Here is a 25,587-nt window from a genome sequence, read left to right as displayed (position 1 = left end):
AAACATTTGGTAGAATATATCTGGGCCTGTGCTTTTCTTTGTGGGCAGTTTGTAAACTGTTAATTCAATATGATATTTTTGTTAAGACCAGTTATAAGTGAACATTCATCTTGTAAGAATACCTGTTGATATCTGATTATTCATCCAACCTTTCTCTTATATAATATACAAATCGAAAGAAATTTTGATATACCTACTTTTTAACTTTCTTTTTTCTTCTGTTAAAGGTCTGTAATTACTCTGGAATCAGTAAGCCATGGCGTCAAAGAAATTTGCTGTTAAGGTAAGTAACGCTTAATAGCTTTCTTTAAAATGATTAATCACTTTCTAATATAACTGAGTCCTGTGTTCATTGAAAACAGTAGCCCTGAACTTTCCTTCTACTCTTGAGATTTGGGACACTACTGAAAACTTGAAGTAGGTGATTGAAAATTTGCATGTTAAGAATGAGATGGGGGAGAAAATGAATAGTTCATATGGTCATGGGAGTTTCTTGCTTAAAGTCTTTTGTAAGATGCCTTTGGGACATAACTTGGTCCTTAATGTTAAAAAGTATTATTCACATTGTATGTCCATGGCGTGATTTTTGATTATGACACAGCACCTAAAAGTAAAGAAGCAGGCAGCAAATGCTTGCACCTGGGTGAATGCCAGGAGCGAGTTCTCCTGCCTCGCTGCCCTCTTTTGCTTTTCTCTTGTAAGCATCTCTTCTCTATCCCTTGATGGCTGGGTCCGAGACCTTCTCAGTTGTGGAGGAATGGGAGGGTCACCTGTGAGAGGTGGTGGGGAAGGAAAGGGGAAGAATTGGTAGTGAGTACAGTCGACCCTCCAGGTTCTGCATCCGAGAGTCCTGCATCCACCTAGCTGCAGATCCAGTCTCGAGAGGAACCATTGTATGAAGGATGCTTCACATATGCCTGTTCTTTAGGGCATTTTCCCTGCGCTAGTGTTTAATTAAGCAGAAATTCAAAACACTGAAACAGAGAAATCATAGTGGTTAACCAGATCAGATACTGTTTAGTGTTGTAGTCGTATCTTATCTTTACCAAGTCAGAGCTTTAGATTTACAACATATTTATAAATTTCATTACTTACAATTATTTCTAGTATCTGTATATTCTGTATGTAGTATTCCTCTCTGTGAGAGATTATAAGTGGTGAACTTTCACAGTCTGTCTAAAACTGTCTTTTGGTTTTCCTGTAGAAAGTAAAGTTTGTTTTAGAATTTTAGGTTGCACATCAGTTCCTCTCAGCACTTTAAAGGTATTTTTCCATTGTCTTTTGAAATCTCTTATTGCAACTGAGAAATGTTTTAATTATCAGTTGATGCTTAAAAACTACCTTAAAACGTAGTGACTTAAAACAGAAGCCATGTTATTCTCTCTCAGTATTCTGTAGGTCACCTGGTATCAGTTGGGCGGTTTCTCCTCTTGATGTTGGCTGGGGCTGCAGTCATCTGGGGACTGAGTTCAGCCTGCACATCAAAGCTGGCTGCGCATGTGGCTGGCAGTTGATCCTGGCTGTGCTTGGAATCTCACCTGGGGCTGTTAATTGTTGCCCTCAGTTCTCATTCAGGTGGCTACTCTGTGTGGCTTGGGCTCCTCTCCTAGCTTGGTACCTGAGTTTTGAGGGATGGTGTCCCAGAGCAAAAGTTGCGGGAAGAAAAAAGTGTAATTTGTCCGTCCCTTGAAGGCCTGAGCTCAGAAGTCCCACGTGCGTTTCCTCTGCTTTCTATTGGTCAGAGCACTCAGAAGGTCAGCTCCAGGAAAGCTGCAGCTCTCCATGGGAGAAGCAGCTTGTGCTCACAGGGAGGGGGAGAATCTGGGGGTGCATCTGTGGAGACTAGTCAGCAAAGAAGTCTACTGTCAGCCCATCGTGATTTCTTTCTTTGTTATCTTGCTTATCAAGATATCTTGGTTCTCTTTGGTTGCTCTTAAGATTTTGTGTCTTTGATATTCTATAGTTTCACTGTGAAATCTTGAGATACAGACTTTTTATTTATCTGGCTTGGGATGCAATGTACATCTTTGGAAGAGTCAAGTCTTTCATCAATTTTGGAAAATTTCGACCTTTTTCTCTTCAAGTACTGCTCCTCTCTGTTCTCTCTGATTTCTTCTTCTGGAACTCTTATACGAAGTTTGTTGAATAGTCCCACGTAACTGTTTATTATGTGCTAGAGGGTGATGTTAACTCATCCAGGACTGAGCGCCTGCAGGATGTCTGCTCAGAAAAGGACTGGGCCTCTTGCAAAGCTTTGCCCAAACTGGCTATGGTCCATTCAGAGAGACAATCCTCGTCAGCTGCAAAGCTTAGACCCTAGGCCCCTAATTATGCCAGAGCTGGGTCAATTGATTTCCAAGACATACATACTGATGTGGTAAATTCTGCTACGAGATTGCCTGATCTTACAGCTGCACCAGCAAGACTTGGAACCTAACTCCCAGATCATGCCAGGTGGGGGAGTGACCCCAACCATGGGTGTCAAGCCAGCAGGTTAGGCATAGTCAGAGTTCTAACACATTATATGGAAGATTCTACACATCATGTTGTGTTGGTGTCCCTGCCTCTGTCTGATCACACAGGCAAGGAACAAGTGCTTTCCTAATCATGCAGTTTAAAAGGCCCATGACCCAAGCACTGGGATCCCATTCTGAAGGTCTGACATCCCGCCCAGCCAGATTGCTGTGCACTGCCCTAGGGTGTCATGAGCAACAGGGGACATGCACACCTGCTCTTGCTGCAGTCTCCACGTGCCCGCTCTGAAGAACTCTGCTTGGCCATTTTCCGTTTCCTTTTTCTCTTCTCTTTATGTCTGTATGTTGCATTCAGAGTGCTTTTTATTAGATCTCTTCCAGTTTACTAAAAGCTTGTCATCAGTATTTATTCTCCTTTTTAATCTGTATTTATTCTATTCTTTGTTTATTTTTAGTGACTGCATTTTTCATTTGAGAATTTGTGTTTGTTTTTTTTTAAATTCAAATTCTACCAGTTCTTTTTTTATATATATACTTGTCCTTTTTTTCAATATGTTTCCATATCCTTCTTTTATCTCCTTCATAATCTTAAAGTAGTTTATTTTATAGCCTCTTTTAGATTGTTCTGTTATTTCCACTGTTATTTACTAAGTGTGAAATATATGGGTGGAAAGACCTATGAGCTCAGCCCTGCAGAGCAGTGGAGCGGTTTCAAGTTTACTTCTGCTGGAGCCATTGGCATTTTGGTGGTTTTGGACCAGGTTTATATTCATTTCAGGACTTGGGATTCCACCACCTTGTGGGTAGTCTGACTTTGCAACCCACAACTGAGTATGGCACAAGCTTAGTGTTTTTAGTATTTTCCTTGCTGTTCTCCCTCCCCTGCCCCCACCCCCCACCCCTGCCAAAGCCCTGGGTGGATGGCAGGCTTCCATGCTGCTTCCCTTGGTCAGCGAGCAGAGATTTTTTTTTGCATTTTCATGAAACCCACAGTTTCTCAAGAGGATGAAGGAAAAGCTCTCTTGAATAGCTCCTGTTCCAAGAAATTGTGGACAAACTTACCCATACGAACCCAAAGAGTATTATATGAGGATATCTACAAATTGAGTACTTATTTCTGTGTCAAGCGTTGTCTTATGTGCTAAGCTGATACAAAGAACTGAAAGTTGAAGTTCTTCACAACTCCGGACTTAACTGGAATGAGTTTATTCCCAACTCCTCTCTCTCTCCTACCCTTTTTAGGCATTAGGATGCCAGCTCTCAGCTATCCTGGCTTCCAAATACTCTGACAACTAGGCTTGAACCTTCCAAATGGGTGATTATATTTTTTCCTGCTTGATTGAAATATCATTGACATATAACATTGTGTAAGTTTAAGGTGTACAATGTGTTGATTAGATAAATGTATAAATTGCAAAATGTTTACCACAGTAATTTTAGTTAACACGTCCTTCACTTCACATAATTACCATTTTGTTGTTGTCATGGTGAAAACATTAGAGCTTTACTCTCAAGTATACAGTACAGTGTTGTTAACTCTAGTCACTATGCTGTACATTACATCCTCGGAACTTACTCATCTTATAACTAAAAGTTTGTACCCTTCAACCAACATCACCCCATTTACCCCACCCCTCATCCCCTGGCAACCACCATTCTACTCTGTTTCTACGAATTCGATGTTTTAAGATTCCACATATAAGTGAAATCATACAGTATTTATTTGTCTTTCTCTGTCTGAGTTACTACACTTAGCATAATGTCCTCAAGGTCTATCTGTGTTGCTGCAAATGGCAGAATTTCCTTTTTATGGCTGAATAATATTCCATTGCATGTGTATACCATATTTTCTTTATTCATTCATCTGTCAGTGGACACTTAGGTTGTTTCCATGTCTTGGCTATTGTGAATAATGCTGCACTGAACATGGAGTGCAGATATCTCTTCAAGATAGTGATTTCATATCCTTCAGATATATACCTAGAAGTGGGATTGCTTGATCATATGGCAGTTCTATTTTTAAATTTTTGATTAACCTCCATACTGATTTCTATAGTGGCTGCATCAATTTACATTCCCACCAACCATGCACCAGGGTTCCCTTTTCTCTACAGTCTCACCGGTATTTATCTCTTGTTTTTTTCATAATAGCTGTTCTAACAGGTGTGAGGTGATATCTCATTGTGGTTTTGATTTGCCTTTCCAAAGGAATGATACTGATTAGTGCTGATAGGAATTTGTTATTTTTAGTAGTCTTTTCAGAGAACCAAATTCAGGTTTCATTTTATTTTCCTGTAGCATACTTGTTTTCTATTTATTGATTTCTTTATTATTTCCTTCCTTCTACATTCTTTGAGCAAATTTATCCTTCTTTTTTCAGCTTCTTAAGGGGGAAGCTTAAATCATTGATTTTGGAAACTTTCTTCTTTTCTAGTATATGCACTTAAAGCTATGAATTTCTCTCTAAGTACCTACTTGACTTGTATCCTCTTGTTTTGATAGACATGCTGTTAAATTAGGAATTTTGCTTCCATTCAAATCAAAGTATTTTCTAATTTTCATTGTGTTTCATTTTTGATTATGGCTTATTCAGATGTATATTGTATAGTTTCTAAGTACTTGGAAATTTTCTAATAATCATTTTGTTATCAGCATAATCATTTTGTTTAGCGTAATTCCTCTATTGATATTTTGGTTAATGTTCTATAAACACTTGAAAAAAGCGTTGCTTGTCAGGTGCATTGAACTGTGTATCCGACTCAGGTCAGGTTTGTTGATTCTATTGTAAAAAATCAGCTTTGTGTTTACTCATATTTTGTCCACTTGTTTAATCAGTTGAGAGAGGTGTGTTAAAATCTCCAACTATGGTTTCAGATTTGTATATTTGTCCTTTTATTGACCTTGGCTTTGTATATCTTAAGGCTGTATTAACACGTATATACAAATTTATGATTGCTCTTTCTGTTGAATAGAATCTTTAATTATTATGAAATATCTCTTTTTATTTCTAGTCATACTTAACCTAAAGTCTACTTGTCTGATATAAGTAGGGCCTGCATCTGGCATCCCCCAACCAGATATCTAAGTCCCCCACTGGATTCCTGAAGCCCAGCAGTCAGTAAGTTCCACCCATGTACAGAAACTTTCCAGTCAGAGATTTATTGTCTGTTCTTAATTATGAATGGACAAAAGATACCACCAGAGATTTAAGGAAAACTTGAGAAACAGAAAACCAGAGAACTGAAAAAGAGAGAGAAAAGCAAATGAGCAAAACTGGAGGATCAGAGAGATTCTAGTAAGCAAGAAAAGACTTTTAAAAACATTATAATTAGTATCCTCAAAGCACAAAAGGAGACTATTATAACCATGTGACACGTCCAGGATTTTATGAATAAGGGAAATTCCTGAAAATAGGTAAGAGCTCTTGTAAATTAAAAATATGATAGAAATAAAAATTTAGTAAAGTATGGGAAGATGGATAAGGAATACTGCCCAGAAAGTAGAGCAAAAAGATAATAGTTAAAAAAATGGGAAGATAATACAAGAAAATTTGAGGTGTACAGTATTGATATGAAAAATTGATTTTGAAAAAAAAATTGATATGAAATTGATGTGAAAAAGTTCTAGAAAGGAAAACAAAGAAAATGGTGGAGAGGAAAATTATGAAAGAAGTAATATGATAAAATTACTAGAAATGATGGCACAAAGTTACTATTTGAAAGTTTCTGTGAGAGTGCACCTAAAAAAGGCAAGGAAAACAAGTTGTACTAAGGCGCATCATCCTAAAATTTCATAACACCGGGAATTCAGAGAAGATCCTAAAAGAAAATCAGATCACATACAGAGGATGAGATTCAGAACAGCCTTCTCAGCAGCTATAGTTGTGGACAGTGGAACAATTCCTTAGATATTCTGAGGATAATAGTTTCTGATCTTGGGTGGCCTCGGCCTGCAGCAGCTTGAAGCAGGGTTTTGGTTCCCCGGCCAGAGATTGAGGTTGGGTTGCGGCAGTGAAGCACAGAAACCTAGCCACTAGACCAGTGGTCAGTGACAAGGCCCTGGCCCTTTGGCTTTGCAGAAAAGAGTTCCCACAAAGACGGAAAGTAGTGAAACAAGTAAAGTGTTTTTAGGAGGAAAAAAAAAGAGTAGCGGATGTGTGGATAGACACATGGGCGGACTCAGAGAGAGTCGTGCCCTCGTGGTAGTTTGAATCACTTTTATGGGGCATTTTTTCCGGGTTTGCTTTGGTCTATCACTTTGCTTTGCCTGGCTCTGAGTCCGTATTTGGAACATCTCAGGATCCTCCCATGTGTGCGCACGCATCTCTCAGCCAAGATGGATTCCACCGAAGAGGCCTATGGGTAGTTGGCCTCTTACTGTGGGGTGGCTCCCCCCTCCCTTTTTGGCCTCCAAGGAGCTTTCTAGTCGAGAAAGTTTCCTTGACTTGTAGAATGAGAAATATGTGGTATCTTATCTTCTATCTGGGCAGGGCCCAGCCTCCTCTCTCAATTGTCCTGCTATTCTCATCTTGGAGTATCTGGTTCTCAGGGAACAAATCTCCAATTGCTTACCCTGGGGGTGGGGTGGGGCTTGTGGCCCATCTACCTCCAGCCTCAGTTTCCAGCCCTGAATGCTTTTCACAGCTCAACTTTTAATCACATGTTAAGGTAGAATAGAGGCATTTTCAGACTTGCAAAGGCTAAAAAAATTTTGTTCTAATGTACCCTATTTTAGGAAGGATATGATTTTTCCCAGATGGGACGGTGAACAGAGAAAGGGTGAGATTGGGATCCAGGAAATAGGGAATCCAGCAGGTGAGGGCCTAAGCAAATCCCATGATGATCAATTGTGTATAATGCTTAGAGAGTAACCAGTCCAATTGGAACAGGACAGATGGTTCTGTGAAAGATGTCTCCAACAAAAAAGGAAATGAATAAAATACCACATGTACTTAAATGTATTGGGAGGAGTTTCTGTAGGTCAGAGTATGGGAATGATTTAGTGGTAGGAATATGGGAAACTATTCCTTAATTCTAAACAAACAAAAGATTATGCAAGATAGAAAAGTAAGCATAGTATAACTACATGGCTCAGCTTTGAACACTTCATATGTTGTGATCTTCAAATTTTGGAAGTCTGGGGAAGGAGATGTGTGAGTGGGTGGGTTGCAAGCATTATGTTTTCATTTTCCATGGATAGTGTTTAAATCTGAAATAATAAAAGATTACAGTATAAACAAAGTATTTAGAACGATTTAGTAAATACCAGATGACAAAGATGAAGTTCTCAGTGTGGTGTCTCCTAGTGAGTGAAAGTTGGGTTGAGGGTGGAGCCAGGATGGGGCAGAAGAGGACTGTTTTTGATAGGTCATTTTAATCTGTGTATATGGATTACTATGATAAAAAATCACATGAATAAAAGTTAAAAGGAATTAACTTATGCAAATTTTCATATAGATGCATTTGCTTTTGACCATCTGGGTTGAAAAATACTTGGATAGAGCACGGTTTCCAAGCTAACAGAAAAGCAGGTGAACACCAAACAATTTACCACTTGCACCTCAGTTGTTTATTCTGAGACTTTCCTTGGAATGGTATTAATTATCCCTGCAAACAGGTTATTCTTCTTATTCAAATGAAGAAAGGTCTTCTGACCTTCCTGCATAGAAGAGGGCTTTTTAAAAACAAAGCGAAACAAAACAAAACAAAACATTGCTGTGACCCTGGCCTTCACCTCTTTCTTATAACTGCCTCCTAGGCCAGAATTTCAGGAAATGGCAGTGGTGTATGAGATAAGTCCTTGGAACCCAGCTTTCAGGGTCTCTTGACTTCTGGGCCACTGCAGCCCAGGGCAGGAGGATGTGTCCTAAACTCCAGTGAAGGCTTTCTCAGCTCAAAGTAGTAGTGACAGCAGACCCATGTTTCCCCGAGGCTCCTCCGTGATCTTAATTCTGTCTCTGCACCCACCCCAGTGTTTTAGAACTTCCATAATTATAAGTTCTTTAGGGAACAAGGGGTCAGAAAGTTATACCCCACAGATGAGCTGCTTGTTTCTGTAAATAAAGTTTTATTGGAACACAGACACTCCCATTTGTTTATATATTGTGCCTGGCTGCTTTTACGCTACAATTGCAGAGTTGAGTAGTTGCAACAAAGACCTTATTGCGTGCAAAGTCTGAAATATTTATATATGACATAAGCAGATTTAAGTATATAAATATATCTCTTAAAGTACATCTCAATTCCTACTGGCCATGTTTCAAGTGCTTAGAGGCACACATAGGTAGTAGTAGTAGCAGCAGCTGAATTGGACAGCATGGGTCTGAATCAGTGCATCCTTCTGTACTCTTGCTTCCTTGCACCTTGTCAGAGGAAGCTTTCAATGAAGTTTACCTTGGGTTAAACCGGCTGCAAGGGCACGGTAAATTAGGAAGGTCAAGGCAACTCCATTTCCTTTGCAAGTAGAAGCAAGATGGACATATAATGTATTAAAGTTTAGTAAGAAGAAAATAAATTTAAATAATAAATTATTGTTGAAGGTGTCAAATCAATATTCATGGTATCTACTTCTGAAAAGTTTATGGATCCATTCCCCGCTTCACAGGTGTTTTAAAAGTGTTGCCAGGTCTCACTCCCATGCAACTGTAGTTAAAATCTTATGATTCAAAATTTTCGACTTGGGTTCGACTGTGTTCCTACTTCATTGTCTGTCTTTGTTTGTAGATCATTTCCTCTGCTTCCTGCATCTGTTTTCTTGGATTAGTTAGGTATTACACCAAAGTCTAGAATTCTTTTGGCTACAAAGCTTGCTCTGCTGCTTTCCCTTCCCACAGCCCACTTTATTGTGGGTGGGAAAATTTTTGTTGGGAGGGCTTGATTAATTAGAAGGGATTCATGGCTTCCCTAGCAGGAAGATTACAGAGCCTGGCTTAGTGACAGGCCAATCGGTACTTAAGGAAAAACTCAGACCAGCCAGATTTCCCTGGAATGTGGATCTGGCTTTGTCTTCTTCCACAGGGAGTGTGTAATGACCTCCTCCTCCTCCTTCCCACCCACTCCAGGAGACTTGAAGCTTTTACTTTTGCTGTTGATAGTTGTCCACTTTTTATTCCGGGGTTGTGGTGTGCTGGACTTTTGGGGTATGAAGACTGAGTTATTCCCTAAATCTGAAGTGACAGATTTAAGATTTTATTAATGTTAACAAAGAGAGGAGAGATTTTACATTTAAAAAAATCTCCCCGCATCTCTACTGTTTTTCGTTCCATTCCTTTGTAGCAATTATAGTTTTATCTTCTCTGAATTTCAGTTAACCTTAGTCTCAGCATTCCTTAAAACAACCGCAAAAAGAAATATGCCCAAGAATTGACAGTAATTTCCCCTTTATAAAAAGTGAAGAGCAACTCTTTGAACTTCTAGAGAGAGAAAGTTGAATAGCAAATGGGCTTTTGTCTTGCTGGTTTGCCTCAGTGAATAACTTAAATTCTGTGCCCTAGGTTTTTCATTTACCTAAAGGGGAATGTAGCAGTTTGTCATCAGCACTCATTTGGAAATAGATGCACTGATTTTGTGTATTGAAAAAAAGATTTACGCAAATATTTTCATATCAGTCGAGTTCTAGTTAAAGACTATTAAATTTTGAGAAAGACTAAAACTGAAATGTCCTAACACAATAAATCACTAAAGTTTTAAATGGTTACATTCTTTAGTAGAAATAAATCTGAAGGAACGGGTGTGCAACCTTTAACCCTGAGAATGTTTTTACAAAGGCATTTGTCTTTGTGAAACTTTCCACGGTGAAAGAAGCAGCTCTGTATTTCTTCCCCCAGAACTTAAACTCTTCATCTTCCAGTTGCTTCTTAATTTTGTCTATTTGTTGGGCGAGCTTGAAGTTTTAAAGGCACACAGGATCCCTACGAGTTTTCCCAGTGGTGATGACACGCACACCAACTACAGTCGGCTGCTCTTCCTTCCCTACTGCACAGTATCTGTTCTGTTACGTTGCTCACGCTGGGAACTATTCAACTAAATGTGTGCTGAGTACTTGATAGATTTGGAATACAATTCATAAAAGTGTACCGGCCGTCACCCAGTTAAATGCTGCATCAGGCTTAAAGTTTTCAGGGACCTTCTCACTCCAGTGAGAGCATTTTTTCTGAGTGTTGATGACTTTGAAACAACGTTCTTGTTGGACTGGAAATGAAACTTCCTTTTCCAAGTGTTCTCTCTGCTTCCCTGGCCAGACACCCAGTTTTCTGGGCTTCTTCCCCAGTCCTTCCCCATGTGTATCAGCACATCTATTCTTTTTGGGAATGATTAGAAAGTGTTTAAATACAGCCCTGGCTTCTCATCCTCTTTTCAGTTTCAACTCTCCACCTGCCTCCCTGAAGTCTCTGCCTAAACTGATCCCTAAAACTTTGCACTAAGAATTCAGTTTATCACATTTTCTTCTAAATTGGCTTTTGCTTTGAATGTCCCCGGCTCTACCCTCACATCCTGGGCTCGCCAAATTATGCTGTTTCCCTGTCTTTCCTGCATCCATTCTCAACACAGTATACTGGACTTGCATCTTCTCTCTACTTTTCTTATAAATTCAAGCCTTTATTATCCTTGTCGTTTATGTTTCTGCACTGATCTCTGGATGATCTCTATGCCTTTCTTGTCCTACCATTCCAGTGCATCCAGACAAGTGCCAGGATAATGTTTTCTTAACACCATTTTCACCCTGTCACTTCCTTGCTTAAGCGATCAGAGTAATTCCTTTTGTTTAATCAGACCTTATCTAAACTCTCCAGCTCAATTCAAGGTACTCTGATAACTATTCTCCCCCTTCCTCTTTAACTTTGACCCATATTTTCATCTTGGAACTTGGGAACATGGCCCACCTATTCCTGTGAAACCGATGCATTTGCATTTTCTGCAGTGATCTGGCCTGTGGTTTTCTCTCTTCCTTTTCCCTCTCACCTTTTCTTCTGTAGTCTATGCTCATCAGCTTTTTCCAGGCTTGACCAAAGACTCTCTTTTATTTTCACACAAGAGCTAAACTTTTCCTGCATCGATTACCCTCTCACTTTGTTCCTTTGACTGCTATGTGCAGCTTCTGTTGTCCGTGTTATATATATTCTCCAATTATTTATATCTATATCTACCCATGCTCTTACAACATACTGTTCCCAGCCACATTTCCCAAGAAGAAGGACCTGTGCTCTGCTTGTTATGTATCTACCTTGAGTAATCTGGAGTATTTCCGAGGTGCCTGGTATCCCTCACTTTCCCTATTAGAAAGATGAGAAATGTCTTTCCTCGTGGCTTATGGGAAACAGGAAAGTCACTCAAGCTTAGAGTTATTTCTTACTGGTCTGTTTTCAGTCCCAGACAGAGAATGTTGTAATCTTCAATTTGTGGTTTATTTCTTTTGTTAAAAAAAAAAATTGCATCTCAACCTGTTTCTCCTTTAAGGAGTCCACAGTTTCACTTTGAAAATATTTTAAGTAATTCTTTTGAAAATAGCCAAAATGACAATGTATAGAGTTTGCTTCTGTTTGGCCTTCAGGAAAGTAAATTATTCCAGTACAATGATGTTAATTCTTTGGGCATCATCATATTTTAAGTAACACCTTAGTGTTAGACCATGATATGCTAATTTTTTCCAACATACATACAAAGCACATGTGTATGTTATTAACTTCTGGTGTCAAAAATAATTCTTAGTAGGAAAGTAGATTCAGGATCTCTCACAGATACAAGAACTCGGTACGTTCCTTGGATTCTCTTTGAGGGCTGTAGAGGGCATCATTGTTCTGTGTTTTGTAGAGCACCTCTCTGCAGATGTCGTGATCCAAGGAAGCACAGCAGCCAGAGTGCTTTTAAAATCGCTGGCTCATTCCTAAATCATCATGATGTGCTAAATGCCGGTGTTTGCTTGCCTGGGAGTTGTGTGTATGCCCTCACCTATAGCCTGTGGATGTTTAGATTCCTCTGTCTTATAGTTCTCCTTGCCGGGAAACACCACCGTTAACCACGGCAGTAGAAAACAGAGCAACCCAAACTATCCACAGTGGCCTCAGAGGAAGCATTGTCAGTGACACAAGATTGCCTCTGGCGTGCTTCACTTCCAGATTCCAGAAGCGGAAGCGAGGGGCTGAGAGTGAGGGTGTCTTTGGTCCTTTCACGGCTTTGGGGCCCCAGCCCAGCCCTGGTCCTAGCAGTAGAGGCTGGAGGGTTTGACTGGGACAAAGTCCTTGAAGTCACAGTGTTTCTAACAGTTACTGTACTTCCTACTCACCCTTCCTAACTGTTATTGTTACTGTGGGTTTTGGGATGCGTGGCTGAGGAAGTGAGATGTAGGGTGGTGATTAACAGAGGGTCCTTGCAATCAGAATCCCTGGGAATGGAAATGATATTTCACTGAACGGCCCACATGTGCAACAGTCCAGTCATTAGCCAAATGATGTAAGGATGCACAGTGTTCATTTATTCTTATTGGCCTTTTCGATGTGTCTCTGGTAGTAACCTCTTGGAATACCCAGGATTAAGTAATATAGGAAACTAGGCCGTTGCATAGGTTGCTTTGTTGCATGTGACAATAACATTCTGATTTTAAGACTACTAGAAACACCAAGTAAAGAATGAGTTTGTAATAGTGACCGTACACAGCACACAGGCACGTGCTGTGTTTTGCAAGTGTGAGCTGAGATGAGGAAGAATGTTATGTTGTTTGTTTCACAAAGATGTAGTGTCATATAGATTCTGGCAAGGCATGTGCCAGGTCTGGCATCCCACTTTTCATGACCTGAAAAATTCACTGTCTCTTATGGGTCAGTATTGAGATCATGTCTTGTTCTAAGTTTCTGTGATTCTCTATATTCTATTTATATGACTCTAGGTTCTTTTATAGCACTTCTTGAAATTTAGATCCTCAGGTTTTTGAGAAAGGGATTCTAGAAGATGAAATTAGCATCAGACTTTTGATCAGGGTTCCTGATACCATGTTGTGGCTTCACTTGTGAAATGTGGATGACTGGGTGAATTGTGTTACCCCTCTGAGCATCCACTTCTTCAGCTGTGGGGTAGTGCTATTATTCCTATCTGTTTGACAGAGTTTCTTGTGGGTATCAGAGTAATAATAAAAGACAGTGCTGTCAAAGTGTTTGGGAAAAGAACACTTTATGCATGTCATGGGCCGTCAGTAATTATTTAATATTTTACAGTGACATTCTGTATAGTGTTAGAGGGACTTGGCCTGAGCGTCTTATTTGTTCTTTGTCTCATAATTTTTGGCATGAAGGCTAGTCTAATTCTTTTCATATGTGAGGTGTCAGCTATCCCTGGCATGCAAGGCCCTGGGTTAGGCACTAGAGACACAGACAAGGGTGATGATTGCCTTTCCCTATCCTCAGGGGGTTTGTAATGAGAAATTAATGTGTCAAAATGTAAGCAGCCATAGATGAGGGAAACACAGAGACGGTTCTGCAGAGCTGAGGTGTGAACAAATGAGTACAGTCATTTTGTTTAGATCTGTTTCTTTACGGGATATTGTGGCAAAGCCCAAAGGTCACTCAGTCTTTGGGGTGCTCTGTTCGTGTGTCAGTTTATCTGGTGGGCTACAGTGGCAGGTGGCCAGGGCTAGAATTCCGGGGGCTTAGATTTCAGTCCTTATTATTGATTCTTGACTATGGACAGGTCAGTTAACCTCATGTTTCAGTTAGCTATGTAACCAGCAGTTAGCTGTGTAACCAGCTAGCCTGAAACTTTTCATAATTCCATGGGTCAGAAAATATTAGTGGGCAGTTTTTCTGCTTTACATGGCATTGACTGGGTCACTCATTTGGATGCATTCAGATACCCACTGGGCTGGAAAGCTCAAGAGGGTTTCACTCCGATGTTCAGTCCTCTTCCACAATGCATCTCTCTCTTCACAAGGCATCTTTCATTCAGTTGTCTAGCTTGAGCTCCCTTACAGCATGGTGCTGGCTTCCCAGAGAACATGACACTGGAAAATGCTAGGCTTCCTAAGGGCTGAATCTGGAGCTGGCAGACTCTGACACCATATTCTATTGGTCAGCAAATCACAAGGTCAGGAGAGAAGAAATAGATTCCTCTTCTTTCTTTTTTTTTTTTTTTAATAAATTTATTTATTTATTTTTTGGCCACGTTGGGTCTTCGCCGCTGCGTGCAGGCTTCCTCTAGTTGCGGTGAGCAGGGATTACTCTTTGTTGCAGTGCACGGGCTTCTCATTGTGGTGGCTTCTCTTGTTGTAGAGCACGGACTCTAGGCGCATGGGCTTTATTAGTTGCGGCTCGCGGGCTCTAGAGCGCAGTTGTGGCGCATGGGCTTAGTTACTCCACAGTATGTGAGTTCTTTACAGACAAGGGTGATGATTGCCTTTCCCTATCCTCAGGGGGTTTGTAATGAGAAATTAATGTGTCAAAATGTAAGCAGCCATAGATGAGGGAAACACAGAGACGGTTCTGCAGAGCTGAGGTGTGAACAAATGAGTACAGTCATTTTGTTTAGATCTGTTTCTTTACGGGATATTGTGGCAAAGCCCAAAGGTCACTCAGTCTTTGGGGTGCTCTGTTCGTGTGTCAGTTTATCTGGTGGGCTACAGTGGCAGGTGGCCAGGGCTAGAATTCCGGGGGCTTAGATTTCAGTCCTTATTATTGATTCTTGACTATGGACAGGTCAGTTAACCTCATGTTTCAGTTAGCTATGTAACCAGCAGTTAGCTGTGTAACCAGCTAGCCTGAAACTTTTCATAATTCCATGGGTCAGAAAATATTAGTGGGCAGTTTTTCTGCTTTACATGGCATTGACTGGGTCACTCATTTGGATGCATTCAGATACCCACTGGGCTGGAAAGCTCAAGAGGGTTTCACTCCGATGTTCAGTCCTCTTCCACAATGCATCTCTCTCTTCACAAGGCATCTTTCATTCAGTTGTCTAGCTTGAGCTCCCTTACAGCATGGTGCTGGCTTCCCAGAGAACATGACACTGGAAAATGCTAGGCTTCCTAAGGGCTGAATCTGGAGCTGGCAGACTCTGACACCATATTCTATTGGTCAGCAAATCACAAGGTCAGGAGAGAAGAAATAGATTCCTCTTCTTTCTTTTTTTTTTTTTTTAATAAATTTATTTATTTATTTTTTGGCCACGTTGGGTCTTCGCCGCTGCGTGCAGGCTTCCTCTAGTTGCGGTGAGCAGGGATTACTCTTTGTTGCAGTGCACGGGCTTCTCATTGTGGTGGCTTCTCTTGTTGTAGAGCACGGACTCTAGGCGCATGGGCTTTATTAGTTGCGGCTCGCGGGCTCTAGAGCGCAGTTGTGGCGCATGGGCTTAGTTACTCCACAGTATGTGAGTTCTTTCCGGACCAGGGCTCGAACCCGTGTCCCCTGCATTGGCAGGCAGATTTTTAACCACTGCGCCACCACGGAAGCCCAGCTCCTCATCTTGACGGGACAAACAGTGTGCTTATGTGACGGAGGGGAGGAATTGTTGGTGGCCATCTCTGGGGATTGTTTACCACATATGTTCGTATCTCTTAAATCTTATCTATTAGTATCTATTAAATGAGGTGTTGAAATAGCGCATCTCTAATGACCTGTCTAGTCCTACATTTTGATAATTCCCTAAACTTTTATCGGAGGAATTTTTTCTGTATGATATAGTGGAAAGAATTTGGGCTTTGGAGGCAGAAAGGCCTGGGTTTGAACCAGGGCATCACCATTGACCTGCACTCTGGAAAGTGATTTAAGTACCCACTTGTTAAATAGGAAATAGGGTTAATTAAGTGGTGTTAAAATAAACTCCTTTCCGGGATAATCATCCGTCTCAGCAGAGTCACCACTTAGAAAGTGTTAGCACTTTTCCCTTTTCACTGCCTTGTTACCTGATATGGGCCTTTTCAAAGCCAGTAGTAGTTGAAGATGTTAATTGCCGTTCATTTTGCTTAATTCTGATAAGGATGATGAAGTATTTAATCACGTTTTGCCAGTTCAAGGATATTTTTCTAGTTCAAATAAGACTGTTCATTTTGTTTATCCATTTTGGTGTTATAAATTATTTCTAGAACATTGTTGCTCCTTAAAAATAAGTATTTTGAAAATGTATTTTGGTCTGTGAACAGCTGACTTATTTGGCATTTCTGGTATCTTTTGTCTGGAAGAAAGAAAAAGCCATGTGGGGTGGCCAGCGTTCAGTCTGGCTGTTTGCACTGTGGTGGTGCCTGGCCTGTGGACCAGCACACTGGTGTGTGAGACTGGGACACATGCTTCTACTACCATCCTACCTGGGTCCAAAATGAAGCTCAGAGACAAAGGGGAGGAAGAGAAAAGGCAGACCCTGTAGTCTCTAAAGCACTGGTTCTCAAAGTGTGTTCTCTGGACCAGCAGCATAAGCATAGCCTGTGCTAATTGCACTATTTTTATATTAGTGTTATTGTAAGGGTTAAATGAGATGATGCGTATTAAGTGCTTAACAAAGGTAGCCATTTTAATAAACATTAGGCATTATCTCAATCATCATCATCATAACAAATATTAATTATTGTGATTAACTTTTTCCTCCAGCGTGTTTCATGAAGTAGCTTATTTTGCAATTTTTTTTAAAGCCACCAGAGTTCTTATTTCATCCTTTTAAAAATTTTGTGAATGATCTGTTGGTCTAACAACACTTTGTGTCGTCAAGTAAATGAAGACTTGTTTAAGCAGTGTCTGAAGGTACTTCATAATTCTGAAGAAGGTAGTCTTCAGTCTAAAGGGATGTTGAGAGATCGTGTAACATAGTTATGCAAATATGTTCAAAGCCTTAATGTTTGTGGGAGTCATTGATGCCACTGAATGAGTCCCTGGGCAATGTCTGAACTCTGGAATTTGCTTTTAAAAGCTGTTCTCTCTCTAGACCCCCTTTCTTTCTTCATTTAGGTATCTGTGTCCTTAAAAGTCTCTATTTGGAGTTGTTTTTCCTTTTCTTTCTTTTTTTTCTTTGATTTGTGGTCAAATAAGGATCATGGTTAACCGCAAACGGAAGGCCAGCAGGGCCGAGCGGGGCCTGGGTTGAGGGGTCTTCAGTGGTGGAGACCCCGGTCCTCTACAGCTCAGCCTGCTGCCTCGGCCACTTCCTCTTTCTCCCTCCCCTTAACCACTGTGTATAAGCCACATCCCAAAGTGAAAAGCAGTTTATTGGCCTTTGCAGCCTGCTGATTCAGAGGCATGGGTGCTCCCTGGGGTGTCACTGTCTGACCACTGAGCTGTGGACTGCAGCTTACCTCAGCCTCCCTCTGGCACCTGCATCCAGGAGTTTGCTCTCACCGAGGGAGCCTTGGGTTCAGGTCATGGCCATTGCTCGACAGCTGGTCTTGCCCGCGCTTCCTGGTCTCGGCTTGAGTGTTGGTCCTCACCCTCTCGTCTCTCTCCTCCTTTGGGCCAGCATGTGGGGCGGCTCACGTGAAGCTGCCCTTCCCTGGAGGATGGGATCCCAGGCAGAGCCGGGGGCCCCAGAGAACATCGCGCTCAGGGTTTCCGACAGTGTTCCCTGGGAGCGCTGCCTTCCACGGGGCCTGAGCCAGATCCCTGTCCCTCCTCCAGCCCGAGTGGCTCAGCTGCCATGGGTCTGATGTATTGGGTCCTGCGTAGAATTTAACTGGGGGTGGGGGGGAAGGAGGGAGAGATGACATAAAACACATTGAAAAGCACAGATGTAGTCCAGTTCCTTCATAGACAAGATGAGAATACTTGGAGGGCTCAAGGTGAGGATCTGAAAATTGCCCAAGAGAACTTAGTGCCTTATTTAGAGAGTAAGGACTGTATCGGGCTGGTGGTATTCAAGGCTCTTTGGAGGAAGAAACAGACCTGTGGAAACTATGGGAACTGAAAAGGGTACCTCATGATAGGGGAGCAGAGTGTCTCAGAGAACCCCGGCTTCGGGCTTTGTGGCTGAGCTTTGGGAAGGAAGGTCTGGAAATGGCTTCAGACCACCCAGGGCAGCTCCCTGTGGGCCTCTCTCTGAGAAATAGGGCCTTGTTCTCTGCTTCTCCTTGTTACTCTCCCTCTGCTCTCCTGTGCGTGTTATAGATCACAATGCCTCCTCACCTGCCAAGTGACATCTTTTATAAGACTCCTGTGCATTCCACCGCAATAAGCAACCTTCTAGAGGTGAATTTGCGTAGGCATCCACCTTTGCTCCAATGACTGTGGCGCAGGGGCAGGGTCACTTAGCGCATGCATGGCTGCCCATGCTCCTGCCTATTCTTGGGCATGGCAGTTGTCAGGATTAAAGGCACAGACTACCCCCAAAGTTATATGGCAGCATTTTAAGGTTTAGAGACTTTACTATAAAGTTTCTCCTTGCACTTCCATAGAAGGCCTTCTTACAGAATATAATGAGTACTCAAAGTGTGTAGAGAGGTCTCTGGGGCATTCAGGAGGTAGCTGGAATAATCTGACCCTTGAGAAGGTTCTCTTGGTTACTGGGGATGAGGACGATCATAATTACTGCTTTACTTCATTTTGCAACTTGCTTTATTGTTGTTGCGTGTGTTGAGGCATTTTAAGGTCGTTCACATCCTCAGTGTACATTATGACAATTAAATCGAAATATTGCAACAATCAAGAAAAGTATCAAAGAGGATATCATTCTACTAAAATTTTTGCATATCTACTCTACAGATGACATTCTGAGTCAGGACCCTCAGTAGTATGCATCTGGCCTTAAATCTTGAGTTCTGAATCACTGAATGCATTCCATGGAACCCCTAGTCAGCTATGAGTCTGTACATTTGCTTCTGACTCAGCATTCCATTGTACTTCCCCCAGTGTGCAAGACTACAGAAACTGCATTGTAGCTTTAGTGGGTTTTTTTTCCCTGTATGCGGGCCTCTCACTGTTGTGGCCCCTCCCGCTGCGGAGCACAGGCTCCGGACACGCAGGCTCAGCAGCCATGGCTCACTGGCCCAGCTGCTCCGCGGCACGTGGGATCTTCCCGGGCCGGGGCACGAACCCGTGTCCCCTGCATCCAGGCAGACTCCCAACCACTGCGCCACCAGGGAAGCCCTAGCTTTAGTATTTTTAATTGTCACCAAGCAGTGCTGCTACCACTGTGCAGTCTCCCAACAGCTGATGAAATGCTTCCTGTTGTAAAGATGGCCTGGTGGAATCAAATGGCGCTGCATCAATTCCAGTGCTTCTTGGGTCTGTTTCACTTCCCACAATGACTGATCCTCCGTCTGCCATGACAGTGCATTCTTGGGCCGCTGCCCCCTTACTGGGTTGGTGATTGGAATGTTTATTTTTAGGAAAAGTTAAAATTATCCAGAGAAGGGTATCTTCTGTAAGATTTACGTGAATCAGCCTCTCCCTGCAGGGATTTTCGGAGGGGTGTGTATATCTCTAGACTCTAAAAAACTTCTTCTGGAAAATTTTAAAACTATTAAAGGGGAAGGAGTATAATGAACATTGATCCCATCTTCAACATCGCAGACAGTTTTAAATTAAGTAATATTTAAGCTGAAGGCTGATTTAAGAAAAGCAAGTGGTACCATGTGACTCCAACACTCACGTGTTTAAGCTGAATTTTCCAAATTTCAGCACTGTTAGTAATTCTCCTCTGCAAAACCAAAAGAGCCTTAGCTCTACCTTCAGTCTTCTGTTTAAATGCTAAGAAATAGTATGAGAAGTATAATAAGAGATCTTACTGGGGCATTAGCATGGGTTTTCCCATGACCAAAGCAGCCACCAAAACTGCTGATTTTGGTGACCTCAGTTCTGAAGATACCAGTATTCCTTAGATTTCTGAGTTTACTGCGAAGGGAATTCTTGTTGGGGTGTCATTGCACAATAGTCAGATGGACCCCACTGCTTTTCCTACCAGTGAGATCCTGATTCTTCCTCTCCAGTGTGGGAATAATAAATGTCAGCCTTCATAGCGTTGTCACAGAGAGTGTCTAATCCAGTGCCTGGCAATTAGTAAACATTCACTAAATTTAGCTCTTAGCAAATCAGATTAAAGATGCCAGCTGGGAAGCAGACCAGTTGAAAGATTATGTAGGCTCCCCCTTATCCTCTTCAAGTATTTCATTTCAAGCCACTTAGGATGTACAGTTCAAGTGGGTTGTGGTGTTTCTTGAAACAGGCTCTCTCTGGAAAACTTTTGTGACAGCAAAGGAAGGGAGCTAACATTTACAGACAGCCTACTGAACAGGGTATTTTTCACATATTATCCTATTTAATGCTCACAGCATCATCAATGGCACCTTACTGTTGACGGGTCACAGATGTGAGGGAAGCGAGGTCGAGTAATTTGCACAGGTCAGAGCTGGAAAATGGTCAAGGCAGGTTTCAAGCCTGGGGTCGCTTAGTGGAAGTCATATGCTTTGAAGAAGAAGGTGGAAACTGTTAGCTACAGTCTTGTAGAAACTTTAGCTTAGACCCCCCCTTGTCTGGTAATAATACAACTACCTACGTTATAGTGGTTTATAATTTTTAAAGTTTTCTTAAGACATTACTTTTACTAACCATATTAAAATACGTTGTCTTGGGAACTCGGCAGGGCAGGTGTAATTATTAAATAGGGGACCTTGGAGCCCCCGATTCTGTTTCTTTATTGCTTCTCCCTCTCAAAAAAAAAGTCTTTTAGGGAAAAAGATGCGTTGAAGACTGTTGGTCAAAGGTCAGTTTGGGGCCCTTTTCTCATTTGTAGACCTTAATAAATCAGGCCACCTTTGCCAAGCCCTCCTGGGGGTAGGTGGCCCTCTCATGGGAGAGAACCTTGAGCCCCTTTGGCTTATGAAGTAGGTGGAGTGAGAGAGAAGGAGAGGGCCAGACCTCAAGAAAAAGGCATGTTACCTCCATGGTCAGGTAGAAGCAAGAGAAAACTGCCCAAAAGCTGGAATTCAGGGACAGGTTGGCCAGTCCTCCCCCGACTAAGGCCTCTGTCCAGGTCCTGACCTGGTTTTGGGGACGAAGTTAGGGAGACCTTGAGAAGTGGGTGGGATCATTGGTTTCCATCTGGAGGCCAGCAGTGACTGTGGCTACGTCCCAGACGGCGAACCTGCCTCTAGGAAAGTTGAAGACAATCTGGGTAGTTAGTGTATATAGATGCAGAATGAGAATCGGTGCCATATAACTTCTAGACTCTTTGTATACTTCTTTTTTTCCTTTGAGAAATTAAAAAAAAAAATCTGAAATGTATGAAGAGGAAAATTTTCCATATTCCTGCCACTCAAATTCCATGTTTCTGTTGCTGTTAACATCTTGCAGTATTAGCTCCTAGGCTCTTATTTAAAAACAGGCAAATAGACTTGTAGAAAAACTTGTTCTATTAAAAATGATCTATTTGCATTCTGAAGAATTCAAAGGTAGAAAAAAATCACTCAAAATCTCTTATGAAAACACCTCTTGTTAGCATTTAGGTGAACATCATTCCAGATGGACACCGTGGGATATATATGTACAGATAGAATGATTATAGCAAAAGATAGAAGCACTCTTGTTAAATATTGGATATTATAGCTGTTATTTTCATTAAAAACATAAAATGTAATTTTATTTTAGTAATAGAAAAGGAATCTGAATTGAAACTTAAGGAATTGTTGAACCTCAGTTCTTTTTCCTTATGTAGATTTTATTTCCTGAAAGATTTAAGAATAAAATAGCTTCAAAATGAAAGAGGTTGAAGTAAGGTTTTTTTTGTTTTTGGTTTGTTTCGGTTTTAGACAGAATTGATTGACAGCTGGCTGTGAGAGAGGGGACAGCAGCTCCTCCTTCATCCTCTCTTCTGTCTTCTCACCTCCCAAGTTTTGTTGTGTTGTTAATGTGTGTTCCCATTTTATATTATTCACATTCTTGTCCTGTGCAGTTCATGTTCAGTATGGGGACCGCTAGCTGCATGTGGCTATTGAAACTTACAGAAAATTAAAAATTTCATTTTTCAGTCTCAATAGCTACATTTTCAGTGCTCAGTAACCAGAGGTGGCTAGGGGGATAGTGCAGGTATCACAGAAGGTTCTACTGGACAAGACTGACTTTCAAGAAGCAGTTATTGGTGTTCTACTTCCTGGATTCTTTCACGTTTGAGAATGTCTCTTCTTTGCCTTTGTATTTGAGTGATAGCTTGGCTTATACTTTCCCTCAGCATTTTGTAACAACATTTTCACCAAGTATCTTCTGACGTTCAATATTGCTTTAGAGAAATGTAAAGCCAGCGCAGCATTTCCCCCGCTATGTAGGTGACTTGGTTTTTGTTCTTGGGTACCTGAAAGATTTTATAAATCTCTCTCAGTGTGGAGTATTCTTGCAGCATTTTTTTTTCTTTTTCTGGAACATGTGCTTTTTTGATTTGCAAAGTTTGTTCATTCTTCATTCCAGAGAGATCCTTACATTGTCTCATATCTTGTGATCCCTCATCTATTCCAGTTCTTAAGTTGTCTTCTTCAAGGATATGTCTTCCTATTAAGTTATTTTTATTTGCTCTCCATTTTTATTAGCTTTTCTCTAATTGTTTTAATTTCCTTGTTTCTTTTATTTTTCATTCTGACTCTCCAAACCGTGTCACCATAAACAACAAGGTCTTACTGTATAGCACAGGGAACTATATTCAATGTCTTGTAATAAGCTGTAATGGAAAGGAATGTGAAAAATAATATATATATTTAGCTGAATCACTTTGCCGTATACCGGAAACTAACACAACATTGTAAATTAACTACACTTAAATAAAAAAAATAATAATAACAAACCATATCACCATGATTATCCAAACGTTTTTACTGTCAGTAAATCAATTTTCAGGGTTGTCAATTTCTTGATGATCTTACTTTCACTTATTTATTAATTCCATAATGATACTGATTTTTATTCTCAATTTGTTTTCTTACTTTCCCCATGTTAATTATCTATTAATGTTCACCAGATTACCCCCAAATTTAGAGATTAAAACAACAGCAAACATTTGCTGACTCATGGTTTCTGTGGAACAGGAATATAGGCATAGCTTAGCTGGGTGACTCTTCCTCAGGATCTCTCACAAGGATTCAGTCAAGATGTCAGCTGGGGCAACAGTGTTCTCAAGGCTCAATTGGTGGAGGATTTACTTCTAGGTTCCCTCATGTGATATTGGCAGGGGGTCTCTGGTACTTACTGGCTGTTGATTGGAGATATCTGTTTCTCAACACATGGGCTTCTCTTCTCCATAAGGCCACTCACAACATGGCAGCTGGCTTTCCTCAGAGAGAGCAAGAGAGGGTGCCTGAGATGGAAGCCACGGTCTTTTTGAGACCTTACCTCAAAGTGACATCACATCATCACCTCTGCCACTTTCTGTTTGCTAGAAGCAAATCGTTAAGCCTCGCCCACACTCCAGGGGAGGCGATCATATCGTACAGGAGCGTGAAAACCAAGAGGTGAGGATCATTGGAGGTCATCTTAGATGCGGCCTACCATACCCTCTTTTTCATTTTTTATTATATTGCATCTGTCTTTGGGCTCTTGAGTTGAGTTTAACTCCTAACTCCTGTTTCTCACATTGTTTTTTTTTTCAATTTTTATTGGAGTATAATTGATTTACAATATTGTGTTAGTTTCAGGTATACAGCAAAGTGATTCAATTATACATATACATATATCCATTGTTTTTTAGATTCTTTGCTTTTTTTTTTTTTTTACATCTTTATTGGAGTATAATTGCTTTACAATGGTGTGTTAGTTTCTGCTCCATAACAAAGCGAATCAGCCATACATATACACATGTTCCCATATCTCTTCCCTCTTGCGTCTCCCTCCCTCCCACCCTCCCTATCCCACCCCTCCAGGCTGTCACAAAGCACCAAGCTGATCTCCCTGTGCTATGCGGCTGCTTCCCACTAGCTATCTACCTTACGTTTGGTAGTGTATATATGTCCATGCCTCTTTCTCCCTTTGTCACAGCTTACCCTTCCCCGTCCATATCCTCAAGTCCATTCTCTCTTTGCTCTTATAAGTCATTACAGTGTATTGAGTAGAGTTCCCTGTGCTATATGGTAGGTCCTTATTAGTTATCTATTTTATATATAGTAGTGTGTATATGTCAATCCCAATCTCCCAGTTTATCCCTCCCTCCCTCTTTTCCCCCTGGTAACCATAAGATTGTTTTCTACATCTGTGACTCTATTTCTGTTTTGTAGATAAGTTCGTTTGTACCATTTTTTTAGATTCCACATATAAGTGCTATCATAAGATATTTGTCGTTCTCTGTCTGACTTACTTCACCCAGTATGACAATCTCTAGGTCCATCCATGTTGCTGCAATCACATTGTGTTTTCTTTTAGGTTGGCCATGTACCTTTTGTTCCCCTTTTATATTGTGTTTTTGATGGAAACACACTTAAAGCCATGCCATTTATTTCAACCTTGGACTTGGGTGGCTGTGCTCAGACATTCTGTTTGCTTCAATGTGGTGTGAGTGACTATTTTGTATTCTCCCCTCTGTAACTGAAGCCACTTTGATTTCCCTTCAAGCTATAGTTTGAGAACTAGGTATTTTGGCCAGTCTGCTTTCATGTAGCTCATAAGAATGGTCTCTGGAGGAAGGAAACAGTTGAGGTGAGGAGTTTAAACACCAGAATACCTGGATTCCTACTCTTTTCTGAGGTTGTGTTAATGATCCTGTGTCAGAGTTCACCCTTGGATGGGGAGGGGTTGGGCAGGGCTGGATCCTCGTCTCCTGGGATGTCCTGTTAACGCTGCTTCCCAGATGGTCATTTCCCATACTTCATAGAAGGAAAACAAGTATATTTGCTGGAGTAGGTAAATGAGCTGGGGAACTTTGGCAGGGTGATAGAATTACTCTAAATTATGACAGTTGCACAACTCTATAAATTCACTGAAACTCATCAAAGGGGAAACTTAAAACAGGTAAATTTTAAGATATGCAAATTAAACATGCTAATTTGCTACTATTGATTGGATGATATGTAAATGAAGAAGTCCTACCTGAAAATGCAAATTAGATTTTAATTACTTTCTGACTGTGAAAGAAACCACTAGGAAAAAGGAAAAAAAAAAGTAATGCTTTCCTAAAAGGATTCTGAGATGAGATAGATAGCCTTTTATTTATTTAATTCTAATAGTAAAACATACTAGTAGAGC

General features: G+C 41.0%; 1 protein-coding gene across 1 annotated transcript in view; it reads left to right on the top strand.

The window, feature by feature from the left end:
• The first annotated feature begins 256 nt into the window (after positions 1-256).
• The window catches only part of SLX4IP (SLX4 interacting protein), a 168,453-nt gene continuing 143,122 nt past the window's right edge, over positions 257-25,587 (top strand). The window contains 1 exon segment of the mRNA XM_007472044.1: positions 257-283. Coding sequence (XP_007472106.1) covers positions 257-283 — 27 coding nt within the window.

This window comes from Lipotes vexillifer, unplaced genomic scaffold, assembly GCF_000442215.2.
Source record: "Lipotes vexillifer unplaced genomic scaffold, Lipotes_vexillifer_v1.1 scaffold137, whole genome shotgun sequence".
NCBI classification, from domain to species: Eukaryota; Metazoa; Chordata; class Mammalia; order Artiodactyla; family Lipotidae; genus Lipotes; species Lipotes vexillifer.
Note: the sequence above shows the minus strand (reverse complement) of the source record. Positions and strands in the feature narration are given on the sequence as shown.